The following is a 21,858-nucleotide window of genomic DNA, read 5'->3' as shown; positions in this document are numbered from 1 at the left end:
ATGTGAAGACATGTCGCGAATGTCAAAGGCGCAAAAGACCACCACTGAAGACGGCCGGCCTGCTCCAGCCTATAGAGCCGCCTGCTACACCATTTGAACAAGTTGGAATGGATCTTCTTGGACCCTTCCCAATGTCATCATCGGGCAAGAGGTGGATCGTAGTCGCCGGCGACTACTTAACGCGGTATGCTGAAACCGGCTGCCTTGAGCTAGGAACGGCAGCTGAAGTAGCCAAGTTTTTCGTGCACAGCATAGTTCTTCGACATGGCGCCCCAAAGGTAGTAATCACCGACCAAGGAGCAGCCTTCACGTCAGAGTTGATGCAATGTTTGATGATAATGACGAACACCAGTCATAGGAAAAGCACTGCGTACCATCCCCAAACGAATGGATTAACGGAATGCCTAAATCGCACGATCGCTGACATGCTGTCGATTTACGTGGACTTGGAGCATAAAACGTTCGCCTATAATACGACGCTCCAAGAGACCACCCGCGCCACCCCATTTCAGCTTGTCTATGGTCGCATAGTCAATTACCTCTCGACGCCATGCTCCCAGTCGACAATGACCACTACGAGCCATCTGACATTGACAAATTTCTGCAGAAAGCTGGAGAAGCACGCCAGTGGCACGGCACCGAATACGTCAACAACAGTTCAAGGATGCGAACTACTACAACATGCGCCGCAGGGGAGTCAAGTACCAGCCAGGTGATCAAGTATGGATCTGGACACCAATACGACGCCGCGGCCTCTCAGAAAAGCTCTTTCGACGGTACTTTGGTCCATACAAGGTCCTTTGCCGGCTAAGTGACCTAACTTTTGAAGTAATTCCTAACGGACAAGAGCGCTCGAAACGGCAAAACCATGCGGAGGTCGTCCACGTTGTCCGCATGAAGCCATACCACGACAGAGAATGAAACATCTACCCTTTCGACTATTAACCTTCCGAATTCACGCATCGAGACGATGCGCATTTCTGAGGGGGAGTAATGCCACAGAGATTGCTACTACTAATTATCTTACAAAGAGGACCAACGGGATGCTATGTGGGCGTCTACTGTGCCTCGCGCCTGCTCACGCATCTTGGGCAGAGCAGCGCATGCCTCTGGTGTACGAGCACGAGCCGGGAAGACTGACGGAGTAGTTGTTCAGAAATGGACACGTAGGCGGAACGCTTTTAGCAGAATCTTCTTTGGGACATAGCTACTTTTCAGGGCACAAGTTGGCCCTCAATAAATCATTGTGTGTGTTCCCCCTCTTGTATTACGTACGTGACAATATATCCAGGCAATGCCCCTTAGCGCAGCTATTATTTTTAGGCGGTGCACTTCTCGTCCTTCTACGTTAGACTTGAACTAGTCATGAGACCTCATACTGTCGAAAAGGTTAAATCAACAGTGCACATTTGTAGAGACACGCCATATTCAGCTTCACCAACTATAAGATAATGGCGCAGGACTACTCATGGCAGATTTTTTTTTTTTTGGATGGGGTGCGGCGTGCTGCAGAACGCCTAAGTTTGGCACTTGGTGGTCGCTGTCAATGTGTGTAAGTATTTTATTATACCCTGAAAAGTTAAATTACGGAATCAATTCGTGGAGTAGGGGGTTCAGATTTCCTTCCTCTCTCCTCTTTACATAGGGCTTTCTGGGTCTGCGTGCGTGTGACACAGTATTCGGGTTTTAATCCCACAGCTTTCTGAGCACAGCTAACTTCTAATAAATTGGCTCAGTTATTCTGAATATTGTAGACGCCTAACCAACGGAGAAAGAGTTAAGAGAGATGAAATCAGTATAAGACACACCCTTTCTGAATTATTTTCGGTCTCTCGCAGGGGCTTTTAGTGAGCTCAAATTCGCTAGATTGGCGTGTCATACTTCAAAAGCTATGGAATCATGTGCTAGACATGAATTATGGGCAAGTACGAAGAAATCTGCATCAAGAAAGCGCGATGGAGAAGCCGAAGCGCGTAGCAGTTCCTGCACGCGGAGCGCGGCTCTTTTAGTACTGTTCGACTGCAGCGCTGCCGCTGCGGGCAACGCGGAAGGGATCAGGCGGTGAGGCGCGGTCACGCCACTCAACACTTCTAGTACACTCTAACATTGGCCATGTCAATGGTCGTGGTAGAGTGGTAGTATCATAGGTTATATAGGTGTTTAGGGGTTGAGTGTAGTCAGTACATAGGTGTTCTGTGGTGTAGTGCCGTGGTGAAAGTGTTCTGCGGTGTAGTCGTGGATAAGAGACGCTCATTGGCAGACGAAGCACTGCGCACGTGAAATGGGGTCGACGTTGCAGCAAGGCGTGCGTGGTTTTTGTCGGCGAGGCCGACGCGTTTTGCACAGTAGAAGTGCACTGAGTGAAAATGACGTGGTTTCTAGCAACTTTACTAACCGAAACCCGCGCAACTTGGAGCAAATGCTGCTTGCCCACAAGCATCGTGGCTTCGAGCTCGACAAACCCAGCTGCAGCTACTGGCACAAGTGCGTGCGTTGGTTGTGTTTTGATTGTTTCTTAGAACTTCGGTGTAAGCTGAGACTTGCTTTCTCTCGACTGCTTGACTCCAATTCTTGCTGCTATTTGCTCCCATGTCTTGCTGCTTGAGAGAGCGACGTATGATATCTGCATTCGTGACAAGCAGCCTCAAGAGGCCAGGGCCAGAAAAGGAAAAAAAAAAAAAAAGCAGATCTCGCATGCATTGAATATCGACGTTACGCGAAGCATGCGGAGGGAAGGTGACCGTGTTGTAATTCTTTATAGAGCGTCACGTTCTTAAATGACGCTAAATTCACAATTTGCGCGGAAGATGCTGCACATGAACAGTAACGACACAGGTAATGCTCTCTACAGGTATCTTTGTTTTAGTTGGAAAACATGAGCCCGGCTACAGTGTACTAAAAGGGGGCAGTGAAATGAATGACGCAGTACAGCTCAAGAAGTTAGGCTAAAAGGGGACAAAGCTATTCTATATATATATATATATATATATATATATATATATATATATATATATATATATATATATATATATATATATATATATATATACAGAAACAAGGATGACAGAAAAATTTATTCACCGTAATAGACAAAAATCAATCGTGTGTGTTTGTCAGTGATTTTTAAAAGAAAGAACTGAAGAGAAAAGTGAGCCCTGTAACTGTCTGCATCATAGTGTGACACCTCAACAATGACTCACAAGGGATGGTGGTAAGGCGGGATTAAAAGGATAGAAAGGATTAAAAGGGATAGAGATAGAGCAGGGACAGAGAGACCTTAATAATACTTAATAATAACACTTTATTCTGGCATGTGTACCTGCATACAGAAATAAGGAGAAGATAAGAAAGATGGACATGGCCACAGGAGTCCGAGATTGGGGCACCACTCAGCGAGAGCTCTTGTCGGTGTCAGGAGATGGCGTAGGTGGAGCCAGTCGGCTAGACCTGCGCTGTCGTCCGAGATAGCGGGGGTACAACCGGTCGGCACGAAGTCCAGTGAGTCAGTCTGCACAGTGGCTGCACTTTCACAACGAGAGTGTAAAAGGGCTGAGGAGAGGGTTCCTAGTAGTACATCAACAGGCCCTGATGGCATCCCAAATATGCTGATTAAAGAATCTGGTTCTAAGTCTATGGAAACTTTGATAGAGGCAGGGAGCAAATCGATGGTGAAGTCCCTGATGGATGAAAACTTAGCACGATGAGCATGACCTTTTTTTATAAAAGAAAGGGGGACAAAGCTGACATGAACAAGTACTGTCCGATAACAGTGACATCAGTGGTCTACAGACTGGCGATGCAGATTATAAAGGAACGATTGCAGGCATGGATAGAGGATGAGGAGGTGCTGGGGAACTGCAGAATGGGTTTCGGAAACAAAGGAGGTTGGAAGACAATCTGTTCTCACTGACGCAGTGCATCGAAATAGCAGAAAAGGAACACAGGCCCCGGTGGCTAGCATTTTTGGATATCAAGGGAGTGTACAATAGCCTGGTTCAAGAGGACTTGTGGGGAATACTGGACACACTGGGTGTGGAAGATGGAGTCACTAATCTTTCAAAGGAAATCTATAAAAGTAAGAAGGTAGTTATAAAGTGGGAAAAACAGGTATCCAAGCCCACCGAGGTGAAACGGGAACTTAGGCAGGGGTGTCCACTGTCACCCTTGTTATTCATGATGTACCTACAAGGATTAGAGGCCAAATTAGAGGGAAGTGGACTTGGCTTCAACCTCTCTTTAGTCAAACAAGGAAAACTCATTGATCAGGCACTACCAGCATTAATGTACGCAGATGATATAGTGCTAATGGCCGACAACAACAAAGATTTGCAGAGATTGATGAACATCTGCGGTAATGAGGGAAATAGGTTAGATTTTAGATTATCAGCAGTCATGATTTTTAATGATAATGAAGGTAGTGAGCTTAGAATACAGGAGGTCACACTAGAGATAACAGATAAATACAAATATCTGGGCGTATGGATAAGCAATGAGGCTGAATACCTAAGGGAACATGAAACATATGTAACGACTAAAGCTAAAAGGAATGCAGTGGTGATGAAAAACATGGCACTGTGGAATTACAATAGCTATGGTGTTGCGAGAGGAATTTGGAAAGGTGTCATGGTTCCTGGTCTGACTTTCAGCAATGCGGTCTTGTGCGTGAGATCAAAGGTTCAAGCAAGATAACAAATCAAGCAATGCGGAATAGGTAGGCATGCTTTAGGAGCTCATGGGAATACACCTAATCAGAGAGTACAAGGTGATATAGGGTGGACATCATTCGAGGGCAGGGAAGCTAGCAGCAAGATAAAATTTGAGAAGCGATTGAGAGAAATGAAGGAGGAGCGTTGGGCTAGGAATGTTTTCAGCTACTTGTACATGAAGAATGTCGATACAAAATGGAGGAAGCGAACCAGGAAGTTGACTGGTAAATACTTAGAAAACAGCAGGTGGCCAAACCAAAAAGAACTATCGGTTAAGAAGAAAGTGAAGGAAACAAAGACTGACATGTGGAAAATGGGCATGATTAAGAAATCTGCACTAGAGATCTATCGAACTTTTAAGCAGGAAATTGCCAAGGAAAGGATCTATGATAACACTCGGGGTAGTTCTCTACTGTTCGAGGCAAGGACGGGAGTACTGCGAACCAAGACATATCGGGCCAAATACGAAGGGGTAGACACAGTATGCAGGGCGTGTGGAGAGGAAGAAGAAACTGCCGAACACTTGATAATGTTCTGTAAAGATTATTTAGATAAGGATGTTTAAGAGCCAATTGGTAAACGATAGATTAGAAATAGAATAAGTAGAGGTAATACAAAAAACAAACAAGCTAATATGGTTTGAAATAAAGTGAATTTATGCCTCAGCTTAACATTCTATTCGTTTTGTTGCCTTTAGAAAATCGCGTACGGCCTCACAAACGTTCCTGTGGCTAAATTCCTTTTCAGTTGCTCCAATGGAAAGGACCACCGGAAGGGATAAATTTAGAGCCAACCTACGGAGAGGTTTTTTTAACAGTCTCTTTCTTTGGTTTGTATATAACCTCCATGTTAAGGGGAAACGGTGAAGGGATTCACTCTTGTTGCAGTGGAGGCACAGGGGAGACTGTGCCAGACCAGACCTGTGTAGATAAAAGTTCAGGGGGGGGTGGGGGGGTGGAGGACTCTGTATCTTTGTCTCGTAATTGATATTTCCACCATTCTAGAGGAGCACCATCGATTTTTCCAGGGGTACTTAAGATGAGAATAATCAGATGTTACCAAGCGAGATTTTTCAAACTGATCTGATATGACAAATTTTTTTTTTACACGTTATGCAGTGCGTGTAGAGGGGAGGAAACTGCCGAACACTTGATAATGTTCTGTAAAGGGTTTCATCTTATAGTTCAGGATGATGGCGCATTCAAAGCACAGGGGTTTAGGGACAGGGAGGGCAAAATAGACTTAAGCGGGTAGAATTAACTAGTAGGAGTTTATCCAATTGGTGACTAAAATCAAGGCACGATTGAAAATTAAATCCTTCACTGCAAAGTAACAGTCCTCAACTTCACTATTTAAAGGGAAAAGAAAAGATAAATCCAGTTTTTCATTCACTAAGTATTACGGCTAGGTGTTGTTAGCCGTCGCCCGATGTAAAGGGTGCACCCACATAAGTTCATCTATCGGCAGCTTCGCTTCTCTGCTGATTCTCCTGTGGGTGAAATCTTCCCTCTCCCCAGACCCTGAGAGGTAGGAATTGCGAGAACAGACATACCGATGATGATGAGTTACGTGAGACTCAGACAAAGTGCCTCCAGGCACCACGTATCCTTCCTATCTGACAATGGCGCAGCAGCAGCGGTGCTGTAGCCACTTTGTACTGAAGATGTCAAAAGCATCTGCATTTGGAGCGCGTGCATCATAGCCTGCAAAAGCGTTAATTGCTAATGCACTGTTGAGCCTTTATATGTGTATGCACACCTGCGATGTGTCACGATGCACGAGTGAACATGCAGGCGTGTCAAAATTGTGCCGAAACAATCTTTGTTTGACGAGCCTGCTAACCCTCAAAAGAAAAAAAAAAAAAGACGTACAATCGAAATTTGCACGCATCCGCCTACCTGCTCACTCATTATTGTACAGTTAGAAAGCAGCGCTTTAAGGCCCGCTACATCGTAAGTGGCTCCTCGGGAACTACAAAGAGTTGGGAAGTATCACAGCTGCGATGAAAGCATGTGCTCGTTCTTTCACCAGGCTATACAATACCCAGACTCCTGATTCTCATAGCAGTCTACATGCTCTCGACTGTTTCATGCGAAACCCGAGTACAAGTAACCTTGTCTCAACATTTGTAATGGTGACGAGTCAGTTTTATTGTACCAGTTTTGCGGTTTCTGTTTTAAGCACGTGATTTCGCGCTTACTGTGAATCGCTTATGCAAGCTCCGAGTGCTTATATCCTAGAAGGCCAAGTCGAAGGAATGCATTCATCTCAGAGTCACCAACTCTATGCAAAAGGGGTTATTTCAAGGATATTCTAAAATGCAGTTCTATGTACAGCACATCTTGTATTCTGCCTAAATTCATTTTAACCAGTTCTCATTTACAATGAACAGCTTATATTGTGCTGCTTTCCAATTGTTATATCGAGACAATGCCATTGCAAGCCAGCAAACGCTTCTTTGTTACAATGTTTTCCATTATAAATTAGTTTTTTTATTGAGTGTGGAAGTCTCTCTCTCCCTCTCTCTCTCCCTCTCTCTCTCTCTCTCCCCCCCTCTCTCTCTCTCTCTCTCTCTCTCTCTATATATATATATATATATATATATATATATATATATATATATATATATATATATATATATATATATATATATATATATGCACAAGTACATGCAGTTGAGTCACATGCAGTTAAGTCGCACGTCCCTGCCTATTTACAAAGTAGTTCCGAGACCTGGTGTGGCTCTGTGGTAGAATACCCGATTGCCACGCAGAATGCTGGAGTTTGATTCCTGCTGAGACACTTACATTTATTCTTTGCATTTATTGGGTAACCGCTTCTGATGCCAGCTTCTTCTTAACGTTCACACATTAAAGTTACCCATGTGTGTTAACGTCATTCCTGGTTAAGATTATACACTGTCAATCACCTGTGGCACATACCTGCATACCAGTGGCTCATACCTGGTTCCGGGTGTGTGCCACTTGGTTCACGCCAAGTTAGGGGGGTGATCATTAGAGCACCCAGACATAAGCGGATAGATAGATACGCGAATAGACGCTAAAAGTGCTTGCAGTACGCAAATAAATGCTTCGCATTTAAAAAAAGAAAGGTAGTGTATGTGCCAGAGATGCTGCAAAGTGGGAAATTGTGATAGAAGCTGCTGACACTCAGTGATTGCCTTCCGCGATTTTTTTTAAATACTGTACAGGGACGGTGGATATTTGGTAGGCAGGCACTCATAACGACATATTGCAATTAAGAAATATATATTGAAGCTGACCCTGCTGTTTTGGCTGCTTTGGCAGATCACTGTGAAGCAGCTCTAGAAGCGTTCTTGGACATCACTGTCATAGCGAAAGGTCGAAGACTGAAAAAACTTCCATGTAGAATTTCCTCTGGGAGCATTCCAAATCATGTGCATTGGTGTGTGCAGCATTCTTGTTCCGCAGAAGTGGAGAGTGGGAGGGAGTGCCTGTGATAATACGTAAATGCTGCCTGCTAATTTCCCACTGTTTCGCTTGCCTACTGCTTCGTCATGTGCGGCTGTGTAGCGCTGGCAAAGAAATTCTAAAATGGAGACAGCTGTGCCATCGAAATGTAAAGTACAACCAGCATGAGATTATAAAGATAAAAATGTCTCACTTTGTAATCCATGAGATTCAGTATCATGTGCTTTTGTGCTTCACTTTTTGTTTGCGTTGCGGCCTTCCTTGAACGTCGTCTTGTGGCATAGGTTCAGCTCCTTTTTGTCTCGCATTTGTCTTCAGGTTGCTAGTAAAACGCATGAATATCGTTGAGGTACCTTGGGCAAGGGTGGGTATTCGACCCAGTGCATGAAGCTCACTATCTTGTAGTATGGTGGTTCAAAGCTAAGGATTGCCTGTCTTTTGAACTTTTCGTTTTATCCATTCATTTCTTTGTAGGCCTACAGGCAGATTGACGGGCTACTTTGTTCTATAGGCATAGAAACGTTTTTACGTTTTATAATAAAATTGGAAAAATAAACAGCATTACCTAGCCAATTAAAAAGTATCTCGGCAGCAGCAGCAATCCTGTGTACTTTTTTAAAAGTTAGAAACTTGAAGGGATCAACATTTCTGTTGATCTGGTCAATGAAACTGTGCCTAAATTATGCTTGAAACTCATTCGCAGGAGGACCTTACTCAGGCTGGGTGAGGAATTGACAGATGCCTAGCATAGTAGAAGAGTGGCATGACATCAGTTTGCTTCACACATTGCGTAATGAGTGGGTGACTTAAAATTGTGTGCCCCATTATAAATGGCTCAGTCATAATTTTATGCCTTCAGTCAAAGCACCAACGAAGTGCGACCACGATGCCTTACAGTTGACACTTTGCTTATCAGCAGAAGCCTTAGACCGCTCGGCCATGCTACCACACTCTAAGCAATAAGATGGCACAGTGGCTACATGGATGGATAACCTTTATTGGGGTCCTTCAGAATGCGCTTTAGCAGGCCATCTCTTTACCCTGTCTCGCAAAATTATTGGGATTTATGGCACAGTAGGCATCACGCAACTGTACTTGCTAGATAGAATTCAGAATGGTCTCAAGATTGACCTCTCCTTCAGGTTTCACTATGACTGTTCTGCAAAAGTTTGTGATTCTTATCACTGTTACTCTGAATACCCACCCTTCTTCTGTCCTATCATTTAGCGCAGCACTATACGTTTTCCTGCGCACTTTAATCTAAATGTCAGTTATTCCGCACGCCATTGAAGTAATCTGAGCGCCAAATCATTTTCTTTAAGTGCCAAATTTAATTCAAGCGGCAATATATTTATTCGAAGTGCCAAGTCAATTAGGCCGTGTGCCAGTGAGTTTAATCCAAGGGCCACCATGTTTAATATAATTGCCAACAACTTTACTATGAAAAAACAATACGAAGCGCAAGAACGACAGTACAATGAAAATGCATTTACAACAATATAAAAGACAACAGTCGAACATTAGAAGAAATTATTTATTTGTATTCACCACTAGTACTTGTGAAAAATATTGCTGCCATAATTCGTTTGAGCTGTGCTTGGCGGAAATTGAGGAGGCGAATTTGCACCAGGTATCAGCGTCCTTCAGGCAAAGGTTAGTGGAGAGATTGGTAGTGGTTGATGCCATGTTGAAATATGTGGCCCAGACAGCCTTTCGTTGTCGGGGCCACATATTTTTTCGCATGTCCTATAAGCTGCCTACATTTCTTCTAATGGGTAAAGCATAATACTTTTGGAACTTTGCGAACAACACGCGCAAACAACACTTGCCAAAAAATGACCGTAAAGTACTTTTACCTGCGGCTAAACATTGACTTGGCAGGTGAAGCACCTGTTGCCAGACCAAATATTATTTCCATTTGACTTGTCAAAAGGTTAGTGCCTTTCATTTCAATGTGTTTTTAGCTGCCTTCATGTGCACTCAGGTGAAGCGTACCTAAGGGGGGCGGAATCAGGCCGCCGCGTAGGTTTTCAAATATGTGATCTTTAGCTGAAAAAAGTCACGCTAGAATATACAAATGACTGATTCTGGTTCAGAAACAGCTGCAGATCTCGACAAACCATCAATAAAGTAATCCATGCTTACAAAGGCATTGATGAGGAGTTTCTTAGGGAGGCAGAGCTCAAATATATTTCTCAGGCTCCTACTCAGCAGCATCCAGATTATACGGGCCAGGTTAACACCACACTAGATGAAGCATTCACGGAAGTCGATATTTGTGCCGCCCTACAAAAACTTAACACCAAATCTGCACCAGGTCCGGACAACATCACGAACAAGATAATACGTAATTTGGACGATGAGTCGATCACGCATATCACAGACTACATTAATAACTGATGGAACACCGGAATCTTGCCCCTGCTGTGGAACACGACCAAGGTGATTCTGATTCCGAAACCAGGCAAACCACTGAATACTGACAATCTTAGGCCCATCTCCTTAACATCTTGCATAGGCAAATTGATGGCACGCGCTTTCCTGGCTAGACTGACAAATTACCTCGAAGACAATGATTTTTGCCCGCACACTATGATTGGCTTCCGCAGGCATCTTTCAACGCAGGATGCCGTGTTGCAGCTTAAGCATCACATCATAGACAGTACAGGACGCTCCACTAAGGGCATACTTGGTCTAGATCTCAAGAAGGCTTTTGATTCTGTCACGCATAGCACCATTCTAAATCAGGTCAATAACCTAAACTTGGGGCTTCGGATGTACAATTATATAAGAGCATTTTTTACGGGCAGAACGGCCACGATCACTGTGGGAGCACTCAAATCATCCGAAATAACCATGGGAAGCGCGGGCACCCCGCAGGGCTCCTTGATCTCTCCCTTGTTGTTTAACCTCGCCCTCGTTGGTCTTCCTTCAAAACTTCAAATGATCCAAGCACTTTATCACACCATTTACGCCGACGACATCATCCTCTGGGTGTGCGACGGCAGTGACGGTTCCATTGAACAGAGATTACAGGAGTGGATTGACACAGTGGAACAGTATTTACAAGGAACTGGACTATCCTGCTCGGCGGAGAAATCTGAGCTACTGCTATATCGCCCTACACTTAGAGGTCGCCCACCCAAACAACATCCCCATGCGCAGGCACACGCTGATATAAAACTCACTACAAGCGATGGTCACGCCATATCCACCGTGTATAAAATCCGAGTGCTAGGTCTGATCATAGAAAGTAAGGGCACCAACGGAGAGACAGTTTGCAACATCAAAGGCAGAGTGTCTAACACGGTGCGCCGCATCAGGCGCATTACCAATAAACATAAAGGCATGAAAGAGGCTAGCATCATCCCCTTGATCCAATCATTCGTTCTAAGTCACATCACCTATACAGCGGCGTACCACCGATGGTTCACTGCGGAAAAGTCAAAACTCAACAGCCTAATTTAGAAAATTTACAAACAAGCACTAGGTTTGCCTCAAAACACCAGCATCGAACTCCTCCTTCAACTTGGTTTGCACAATACCTTTGAGGAACGTATTGAAGTGCAACAAATCTCCCATTTGGAGCGATTAGCCAAGGCTAAGCCAGGCCGCCAGATTCTATGTAATCTCGGTATTTCTCACCACATTCAACACTGAGACAAACACGACATACCACGCACTATCCGTGCCAAGCTCACAGTACCACCCATACCAAGAAACATGCACTCTGAACACAACAAGGGCAGACGTGTCAGTAGAGCCAGAGCCATGTCAAAGATGCTTGGGCGCAATCATGAGGCAGTCTGTGTTGACGCAGCACGCTACCAGGAACGTCACCGCTTCATGGCTGCTGTCGTAGACCATACACAACAATGCCAAAGCAGGGTGTCAATCATCACACGGAACGTAGAAACGGCAGAAGTGGCTATCGCGATGGCCATAGCCCACACTAGCGCCTCATGTGTAATCAGCGACTCGCAGACAGCCGTTCGAAACTACGCCAGCGGCAGAATCTCCCCCGAGGCATTGCGGATTCTTAGCACTGGCAAAATTCACGAGGCGGACAAATACGTGCACATCTTGTGGTTCCCTGCCCACACACCACTAGGTAACGCGGAAGACAGTCCGAATGAAGTGGTGCACAACGTGGCTCGAGGTCTTACATTCCAAGTCACGTCAGACGAAGCGGCCACCCAAACGGACCTTTCTGCGCCGGTGTGGGAATGGGACAATAGGCTCACTAAATTTAATGACATAATTCAACACTATCGACTGCAAAGGCGGGAGTACCCTCCGCCTCACCCCAAGCTAAATCGGGCCCAGTCCGTTCAGTGGCGGCAGCTACAAACACGCACATACACGAACCCTGTCATCATGCACCACATATATCCCAACGTCTATAGTTCTAATCTATGCCATTACTGTACCACCAGAGCCACTCTTGACCATATCTTATGGGAATGTCTAGCATTAGTAAAAAATTCTGGGGTCGCGGCCTCCAATGAAGACCTTCGGGCACGTTGGCGGACTGCGCTGCTCAGTTCGGGCCTGGACAAGCAACTTTGGGCGATCCAGCAGGCCGAGGAAGCTGCAGGAAGACACGGTCTCTCCGTTGGCCCCTAGATTGGAGCCCATCCTAGCAATCTGCCGGAAATTAATAAAGTCTACATCTCTCTCTCGAATGGTGCAAAAAAAAAAAAAACGATTTTTTTAATATGTTTGCTTACCCTGCCCTTTAACTGCCCTATTGAAGTTCACCAGATATTGTCTCGTCCAAGTAGAAGCGGCAGACACGCAGTCTATCAGACTGCAGCCATTGGGCGTACAGCTTGCGACTGTGCTCGACATCGTCACAGTCTGTGGGCTTCTGCGTCACCAGCTTCACTGTGTAGCTGTGGCTATCTAGCAAGCGATTGTGCTTGCACTGATTGTTAGCACTCCCGACATTCCTTCCTCCAGGGCTTCCTTCATCTGCCATAATGTATATGTACAGTTTTCGTCAGCAATTCTTCTAAAAGTACTCACGACGTCATCTTCAAACTCCCTTTTCGAAACACCATGCTGCTTTGATGCTTCTCTGTCGGAAGCGGCAATGGATCTTGCTGTTTTTATGTTGATGCCTAGGGCGTCAGCCAGTGCTTTAGGTCGCCACCACGCCTGTAGACGTCCCCAATAGTAGCCCTGTCAACCGCTGATACTCTGCTGTTTCTTCGACGAGGCTGGTCTGGGTCCTTAAAGTGTGGTCCTCATTTGCGTTCAGCTATGACTTCAAGCAAAGCTCTCTTGTCGTCTGCAAACGTTCCCCTCCAAAAACACACTGTTTACAAGCAAACACGCTTCAGCAACAGTAACATCATCTGTTACATTAAAACAGCAGTATCATCTTTTATGCTTTCATAAAGAACTTAATTAATTACACATGACCCACAAGAAATACAAGGTTAATTTTTTAAATGGTTATTTCTGATTTCGAGAATGGATAAATACATTTTGTTGGTCACCATCATTCTCACCGCGCTGAGCAGACTGCGAACACTTCTGCGAATAAGTAGCCAAGTGCCGTCGCTGAGCAGACATGTGTCTCTGTCATATGCGATGGTGTAGATGATTAGATGAACCATAGACTACCATGGACTCTATGAGCAAATGCAATTAGTACCCATAAATGTAATTAATACACACTGTTCTATGAATTTCAAGCTATACACCAGGATGTTAGAGGGAAATAGCATTGCACCTCATTTGATAAGCGCTAGCATGTGTGGGCGAGCAAAGAGTTCTTCCTGTCACTTCACGTTTACATTATTTTGACATTTAGACTATATAAAGTGGCCAACTAGTGTTTCTTGAGCATGGATTAAACTGATTAGCACTTGAATTAAAGTCGTTGGCAATTGGATTAAATATGGTGGCACTTGGATTAAAACTCACTGGCACACTGCCAAATCGACTTGGCGCTTAGATTGAATATATAGGTGCTTGGATTAAATTTTTGGCACATAGATGAGCTCAGCTTGGTGCTAAGATTATTTCAATGGCATGTGGATTATTTAAGCCGGAATTTAGATTAAAGTCAGCGAGAAAATCTGTAGTGAGGTTAATAAAAAACAAACAAGGCCAGCTTTGATCCACTCTGCTTATACAGTTCCTATGTGACCAAACTTGAGATGCATGTGCCATCTCTGACCGACACCACTGTAACGAAAGCTCTTAAGTCTTCTCATAACTGCGCTGCTAATTTACGTTTTCAGATTACATTTGTCACACCACAAAACCTAACCTAGCACTCATGACCATAGATTGGCAAAAAGTACAGAGCTCACTCAGACTCACTCGTGAGATATATTTTGCCCTTCGGACTGAGTGAGTGAGTAAACAAACTTTATTTAACCAGCGGGTTGAGGCATGGGCCTAAGCCGTGCCAGGGGCGGTGGAGAGACCCTATCTCTCAGCCTCCTCCCGTGCTCGCTGGATGGCCCATATTTGATCTGCCCAATCTGAGCTGATCAGCGCAGCTCTCCACCTGCCCCAAGCTATTTTGGGGAGACTGTATTGGCGTCCTGTATCTGTGCGCATTCCCATAAAATATGCTCTAGGGTGGCTGTCTCATGCTACATAGCTTAAACGAGTCATCTGGGTATAGTTCGGGGTAGATGAGTAAGTCCCGAAACTTTTCTCAGCCAGACTCACTAAATTTTTTCTCAACCGGACTCACTCTTATTTGAACTCGCAAACATATTACTCACTCAGAATCATACCTCTGTCACATGGCCACCGCGGAACTCTGTTTAATTCCATCAATGTTAAACTCTAATAAAGAGTTCGAAGGAGATGGGATAATGCCCATGTCACCTGGCAATTTTGCAAGCTCGGACAGAAGCCGCAAAGAGCCCATTAGGGGCTGCACCACCTTCTCTGCATGCGAGACAACTAATACTTCTAAAAACATTTTTAATTGTACGTGGGATTATACTTTTAATTTAAGTAACCCAAAATAAGAAAGAAAAAAGTGTTTTACATTTTATCACAAACGTTTACACTTGGCAAGCCTGCTGGCACTAATGTTGACAGGAATGCTGGTAACACTATACGTTTGTTTTGGTACATGTTTTTTCTATGCATGCCGATTGTCAAATACGCTCCAAGCTGTCGTCGACCTCTTTGAAGTTGTGCTACCACGTAGATCACAATGTCCGTCACAATATACACAGCCCTTTCTGCGAATGGGTCCCGCAACAGTTTGCTTGTGGTGCCAGCACGACTACAGGACTCCAGAAAGAAGGAAGAATACCCGCGAATTTTGGCAGTGTTGAAGCAGAATAAAGAGTACAACAATAAGAAGCGAACAAGTTGCAGAGATGTAAACACTATGCGCACAAATGGAAGGGCTGGCACACTGGCACGGACTCGGAGAAACTTTTCAAAATGGCAACACAGTGGCTTTTGGTGAGACATGGTATGGTGAGTGCGTACACTTGTACGCATGTCTCCTTTTTGTTAAATGCACATTATGAGTAGAGTGTGCAGTAAAAGAATTGTTAATAGTGATAAAGTTTATTACTTTGTTGACTACGGCTGTTTCGTGTTTTCAGTTGTTTCCATAACTACAGATTACTGGAGATGAGAGCACTCCCTTTCACTGCTAAGAAGGATCGTCGAAATTCCTTGGCGTAAAGACCGTGTGACACAAACCGCACCTCCACTGCCGTAAAAAACGGTATTTGCTAGTGCCCGTGTCACAGGGAAATCAATCCGAGTCTGAGTGAGTCCACTCATGAGTGAGTTCGCCGACCTATGCTCACCATTGTCCTTTGTTACACAAGTTTGCATTCTGTGTCTTTCAATGACCTGTCGATACAACACAGGCCATCCAAACACTGCTGTCCCTCCACAAGCCTCATTAATTCCTGCAGTCGTTAGCAGCGCCGCATGCATTCAGTCTATCATTTTTTTCATCTTTGTAACATCATATGCACAGCCACCCCTTGTTTAACATTTCAATGAAAATGGCATACAACAAAAGATAAAAAATGTAATTCTGTACTTGACAGTGTTGCCACTGGTGCCCACTTCTCGCCAAATTGGCGAATTTGAGAGGCCCATGGCGACCTAAAATTATGATTGTCTGCATGGCGAATATTTGGCAATATTCGGCTTGGGTCTTGACTGATTTATGCCTCTTATGCTCTGTGTCTTCAAATCGAATATGCGACAAAATTTTTAAAAATTTTTGTTTGGGTAATGCTCACTTGTAGAAGGGGCACTTTACGTGCAATCGAGTACGTATGTCGTCTTTCTCCTGTGTATCTCCTAATTCACCTAGATCCTGGAGGCTCTGATGCACTGGTGCATCCGCCAGCTACCTCCCAGAAACTTAGATCAGTGGACTGCTTTGCTTACCGCAAGGACTTTTTCAGGCGCTTTAAGCGTTTTCCAAATTTAGCATCTGAAGACGCCAGGTGACAGTTAGGCCGCGTGTTCAAACCGCAGCTTGAACACTCGTGAATAGCCTGTCAACTTCTTCACTGCTACAGTACTCCCTTATTTGGCATGTTGAGTTTTAACTTGTTATTAACATACTTTTCGAGTGGGCCTGGAAGTCGAGCTTCTTTGGGCAGCCTTCAGAAACTACAGGGAGGCGAATGTATACTGTAAGCATGGCCACACAATAAGCATGGTGAGGGCGTTGCATTGGTTACACAGTAATTTAGAGTTCATTTCTGTTGCTTTATAATTAAGTTCTTAGGTTATCGGACTCAAGATTCCACCACAGCGATATTATCTAAATCTGCAGGAAGACTACGCAGAGTGTCCCACTCTTGTTATAGCGACTAAACCATTCTGTAGTCGCTACAACTGAAACCGTCACAAACTTTTATTATGAGGAGATAGCATTCAGGGAGGAACGCTGCTAGTCCGTGCATGTGCTTTCTTATGCTCCCAAGGTGAAGCGTGTGATGCATGTCTCCCAAGTCCCCCGGATTGCCGGGGAGACTCCCGGCATTCGACCGTTCTTTCATTTGTACGGTTATCATGAAAATATCCTGGAAATTGAAATTTTTGTGCATGATCTGGCCGCATTGACAAAAAAAATTGTAGCTCGATCCGCTCCAGGATTTTTGCGAACGTAACCCATTTTAGTATAAATGAACTTAAGAGAGGTTCATCTAAACGTACAAGACAATCTCAGTGATGCGCAACTATGGCAGATAAGGATTTGTGAAATTCCAAGGTGAAATTTCACTGTGTCTGTTAGGCCTAAATTCCAATGTATCGAACACATCCCCTGATCGCGGTGAGTGATACGAACTTTAGTACCGGACACCTTAAACGAATGCTGAGAGAAGCATACTCAAAACTTAGGAAGTACTTGTGCTACCAGTGCACGCGGTCTTCTGAAGTGCGTGTGGTTGCCACAACCACTGTGGACGAAACCGCGGTCGTTCTTGACACGATCATGTATGGCGTCGACGTAACTCAAAGAACCCTTAAAGTGTGCGTGCGTCTAATGCTCGACTTTTCAAAACAACGCTGCTTTCCAGAAACTCTGCGGGCGAAATCACAGCAGATGCAATCGTATCTAAACGACTTAGTTTTGAAGGCACGTGTGCTGCTAGCGCACACGGATTGAAAAAGGAACTACCATGTGCCGCAACCGCCGTGCACAGGACTGCGGTTGTGGCCTAGCGATCTCCAAGCTTGGCTAACCCAGTGGTAAATTAAAGGCAGTAAAGACGTAAAATATGCTAGAAGCGTTTTGGCGTTCTGGTCCAAAGAATCAAGTAGTTAGTGAGCACAGCTTTGACCTGCAGTTTTCCTCCAGCCAGCTAGGCTGTCCCGTTCGTTCACATATGTCCAAGGAAAACATATGCAAGTTGTTTTGACGGAAATAGATTTTGCTAGTGGTTTTGATCCTATGAGACTCTCACCTTCGTGGGAAACCTTACCCACATGTGTTCGGGCACTCCAAGTCACTATAAGACTGCAACGCCAGTGTTGGCGTTTGGGACCCCCCCCCCTTTTGTTTTTCAAGATGTTCTTTTTGTTTTCTTCTGGTGCCAAAACAAAATAGGGGCAAATAATTTAGCACCCCCCCCCCCTTCGTTCGGGAAATCTTCCGGATTCAGAATCTTTGAACACGGAATATATGGTGATACGACTGGCATTGAAAAACGTCTGTATAAAGTATAATTTAGGGTTTATGTATGGCATAGTACGCCACTATTACTCCACTGGGCTGTACATAATTTGTAAGTTTTACCATTATACCCATCACACATATGTACAGTGGCGACTTTATTGGTGAAGTTTGAAAAAAAAAGGCGACTTTTGGCAACATTTTGCTCGTTGTTTGGCAAATTTCCCTCGAACGTCAGTGGCAACCCTGGTGCTAGATCTCACTAAACACGCAATAGTAAAAGGTGTGTTGGCATTATGCAAAGAATCAAAATTTTAATCTGACTCTTATGGTGTTTGCATAGATCTTAAAGGCCTGTTTTTTCGCAATATTTCTATGCTTTGTTGGAGAAGTTCAACATGTTGAAGGCTAGCTTACGTGTGCATAAAAAAAAAAGAAGCTGTTCTGAGTAAAATTTGGAGTATACCGTGCGGGGAAGCATGTGCGCCCATGCTTCCTTTCCCTTTACGGCAGCTTGGGACGTTAAACCCCACAAATCAATCAATCCCTTTACGGCAGTGCGGCCAGTTTAGCTGCGAGGACAGGCCGGTTTCCGTAATAGGCCGGTTTCCGCCGCTTTCCGTAAATTATGCCTTCTCCATCACAAGCTCAAGACTGCTCCGCCTAGTGTTAAACTCCTCTCCTACTTTTCCTTAATTAGGCCTAAACTTGAGTACACCTCCATGGTTTGGGATCCCCACACAAAAATTAACGTTCAAAATCTAGAAAGAATTCAAAGAAAAGCAGTGCGATTCATATATAGTAAATTTATGTCAACCGACTCCCCCTCTGCATTACTAACGGCAAATGGTATGGAACTATTACATATTCGAAGAAAAAAAAGTCGGCTACAGATTCTTTCAGACATAGTAAACCACAGGCTATCCTTAAACACTGCAGCCTACGTATCTCCCTTGTTAAGCAGACCCACTTGGCCCTTTTATCCTCATTCCCTAACGCCAATCTTCGCAAGGACTGATACTTTTCGGTACTCCTTCTTCCCACAAACAATAGATGGTTGGAATAAACTAGCCGAAGCATTTCCTCAACGTCCTTAACCATTTGTATAACTACTATTCTTCCATGACTTCCTTAGAATTGTATTATCACCTTGCTGTTCAATTGTTACTTTTTTTTAAAGTCATAACCCCTCTGTCTTGTATGCAAAGAAATTGTGTAAAAAGCGCTTTGCAACCTTGTTTCATTCTGTTATTTAGTGTGTTTCATGTATGCTCACCCTGCTTCGACTTTTTGTCCGCAGTATTCTATAAATAAATAAATAAATAAATGAATAAGTAATTAAATATAGACACTAAAGCCTCTTCCGGAGGGCCATTAACTACACTATAGTAGAGGGCAGTCGAATGTACGAGGCAGCCACGCGCCGTATCTCGGCTGATTCTCCGGCGGGTGACAGTAGTGGGGGCACTGTAGTTATTTTGTACTGAAAATGTCTGCATTTGGAGCGCGCGCATCATAGCCTGCGAAAGCATGGAATTGCTCATTTTTAGTGTGTTCAATGCATGGCTGAGTATGCACACCTACGACGCACCATCACGGTGCACGAGTGAATATGCAGGCCTGCCAAAATTGCATCGAGACATGCCTTATTTCAGGAGCCGGCTCACCCACAAAAGAAAAAAAAAATTATGTAAACGGAATTTGCACGGATCCACCTAGCTGCTCACTCAAGCACGTGAACTTGTGACGTAGCACGTGAACTTGTTACGGGTGGGCAGCTGACCAATAGTCCCTCGTATACAACCTGAAGGCACTAAGTCTGCCAGTACGAGACCCTCGTTAATGAATAAGGAAAGAAGTGTATACCTAAGGGCTCGTTTTTCCGTGTTTTTACACAATAATAATGAGATCTAACAGACATTAATGCCAAGGAAAGTGTAGGGGAAGATATTAGATCAAATAGTAAAGTAATTATGAAGAAAAGGAAGTGAAAAGATAACTTGCCGTGGGCAGGATCCGAACCTGCGACCTTTGAATGACGCGTTCGATGCTCTACCATTGAGCTGCCACGACAGCTAACCCCCCAGCCACTTTATAGGGTTTATATGTGAATTAAACGTGGGAGTGTCAGTCAGCGCCACCAGTTGCCATGGCAGCGAGTGGGGCACACTCTTTTGAGCCTGTTTGGCGTCACGTAGCACGTGAACTTGTTACGGGTGGGCAGCTGACGAATAGTCCCTCGTATACAATCTAAAGGCACTAAGTCTGCCAGTACGAGACCCTCGTTAATGAATAAGGAAAGAAGTGTATACCTAAGGGCTCGTTTTTCCGTGTTTTTACACAATAATAATGAGATCTAACAGACATTAATGCCAAGGAAAGTGTAGGGGAAGATATTAGACCAAATAGTAAAGTAAATATGAAGAAAAGCGGGTGAAAAGATAACTTGCCGTGGGCAGGACCCGAACCTGCGACCTTCGAATGACGCGTTCGATGCTCTACCACTAAGCTACCACGAGACCTATCCCCCAGCCACCTTATAGGGTTTATATGTGAATTAAACGTGGTAGTGTGTATATATATATATATATATATATATATATATAATGCAACGAGCGACATTACGTAAAAATACAGGTTATTACTCAAGAAGCGTTATTCGCAACAAGCTGGTACAGGCAGGAACCCGGCAAGCACGAGCCACCCACGCATGTCAACGTATTCTTTCACGCTGGCACAGAGCTGGCGCCACCATGCTCCGGTACAATTACTCTCCGCGCAGAAAGGAGCCAACCTGGCGACCTAGGGAAATGACGCGGCAAGGGGGTCTTAGCACGGTTTGAGGCGTGATACGTGTATTGTTTCACGCCCACAGCAGCGTTGGTCCGAAGGTGGATCGATGGGGTCAACTTTATAGTTGACAGGAGATGTTTGTCGCACCACACGGTAGGGGCCATGGTAATTCGACGAAAGCTTCGGGGAAGACCGGGAGGGGTAGACGGGAACTAGAGCCAAACCAGCATTCCTGGGTTATAGTGGACACTAGACGCAGAGGCACTGTGGTCAGTTTTGTGGCGTCATTGGTCTTGTGCGGTAAATGAGCGAGTGAGTTGAGACTCTTCAGCATAAGCAGCTGCTTCGGAAACATCAGGCCTGTAAGAGAGAATGGTGTCCATGGAGCATGATGGCTCATGTCCGTACAGGAGGAAGAAAGGAGAAAAGCCAGTGGTTGTTCGTGGCGCAGAGTTGTACACGTACGTGACAAAAGGGAGCACTTGGTCCCAATTAGTGTGGTCGTCAGGGGCGTACATGGCAAGCATATCTCTAAGGGTACGATTAAGACTCATTCTCACCGAAGGCAGCGTGGCAAAATGGCGAAGCGGGATTCCCGAAGCGGCGAGTGCGTGAACCTGTTCAGACCGCATGCCTCCTTCTTCTGGCCGCATGGTAGAAAAGGCGGGCATCTCGTGATTTTGCGCACGTGTCGCTATGACGTGTCAGTCCGTTTCCCAAACGTACACCCGCGCCACTACCGTGCCTCCGCTGCGTGACGTTCTGA

The 21,858-nt window shown here is 44.7% G+C and overlaps 1 protein-coding gene across 1 annotated transcript in view; it reads left to right on the top strand.

Annotated features, from left to right (window-relative positions):
• Positions 1-2,060: 2,060 nt before the first annotated feature.
• The window catches only part of mRpL18 (mitochondrial ribosomal protein L18), a 36,103-nt gene continuing 16,305 nt past the window's right edge, over positions 2,061-21,858 (top strand). The window contains exon 1 of the mRNA XM_037419980.2: positions 2,061-2,484. Coding sequence (XP_037275877.2) covers positions 2,282-2,484 — 203 coding nt within the window. The 5' untranslated portion in view covers positions 2,061-2,281. The remainder of the gene's footprint in view (positions 2,485-21,858) is intronic.

Source organism: Rhipicephalus microplus, chromosome 3, assembly GCF_043290135.1.
Source record: "Rhipicephalus microplus isolate Deutch F79 chromosome 3, USDA_Rmic, whole genome shotgun sequence".
Classification (NCBI taxonomy): Eukaryota; Metazoa; Arthropoda; class Arachnida; order Ixodida; family Ixodidae; genus Rhipicephalus; species Rhipicephalus microplus.
This window is presented reverse-complemented; position numbering and strand designations above follow the sequence as displayed.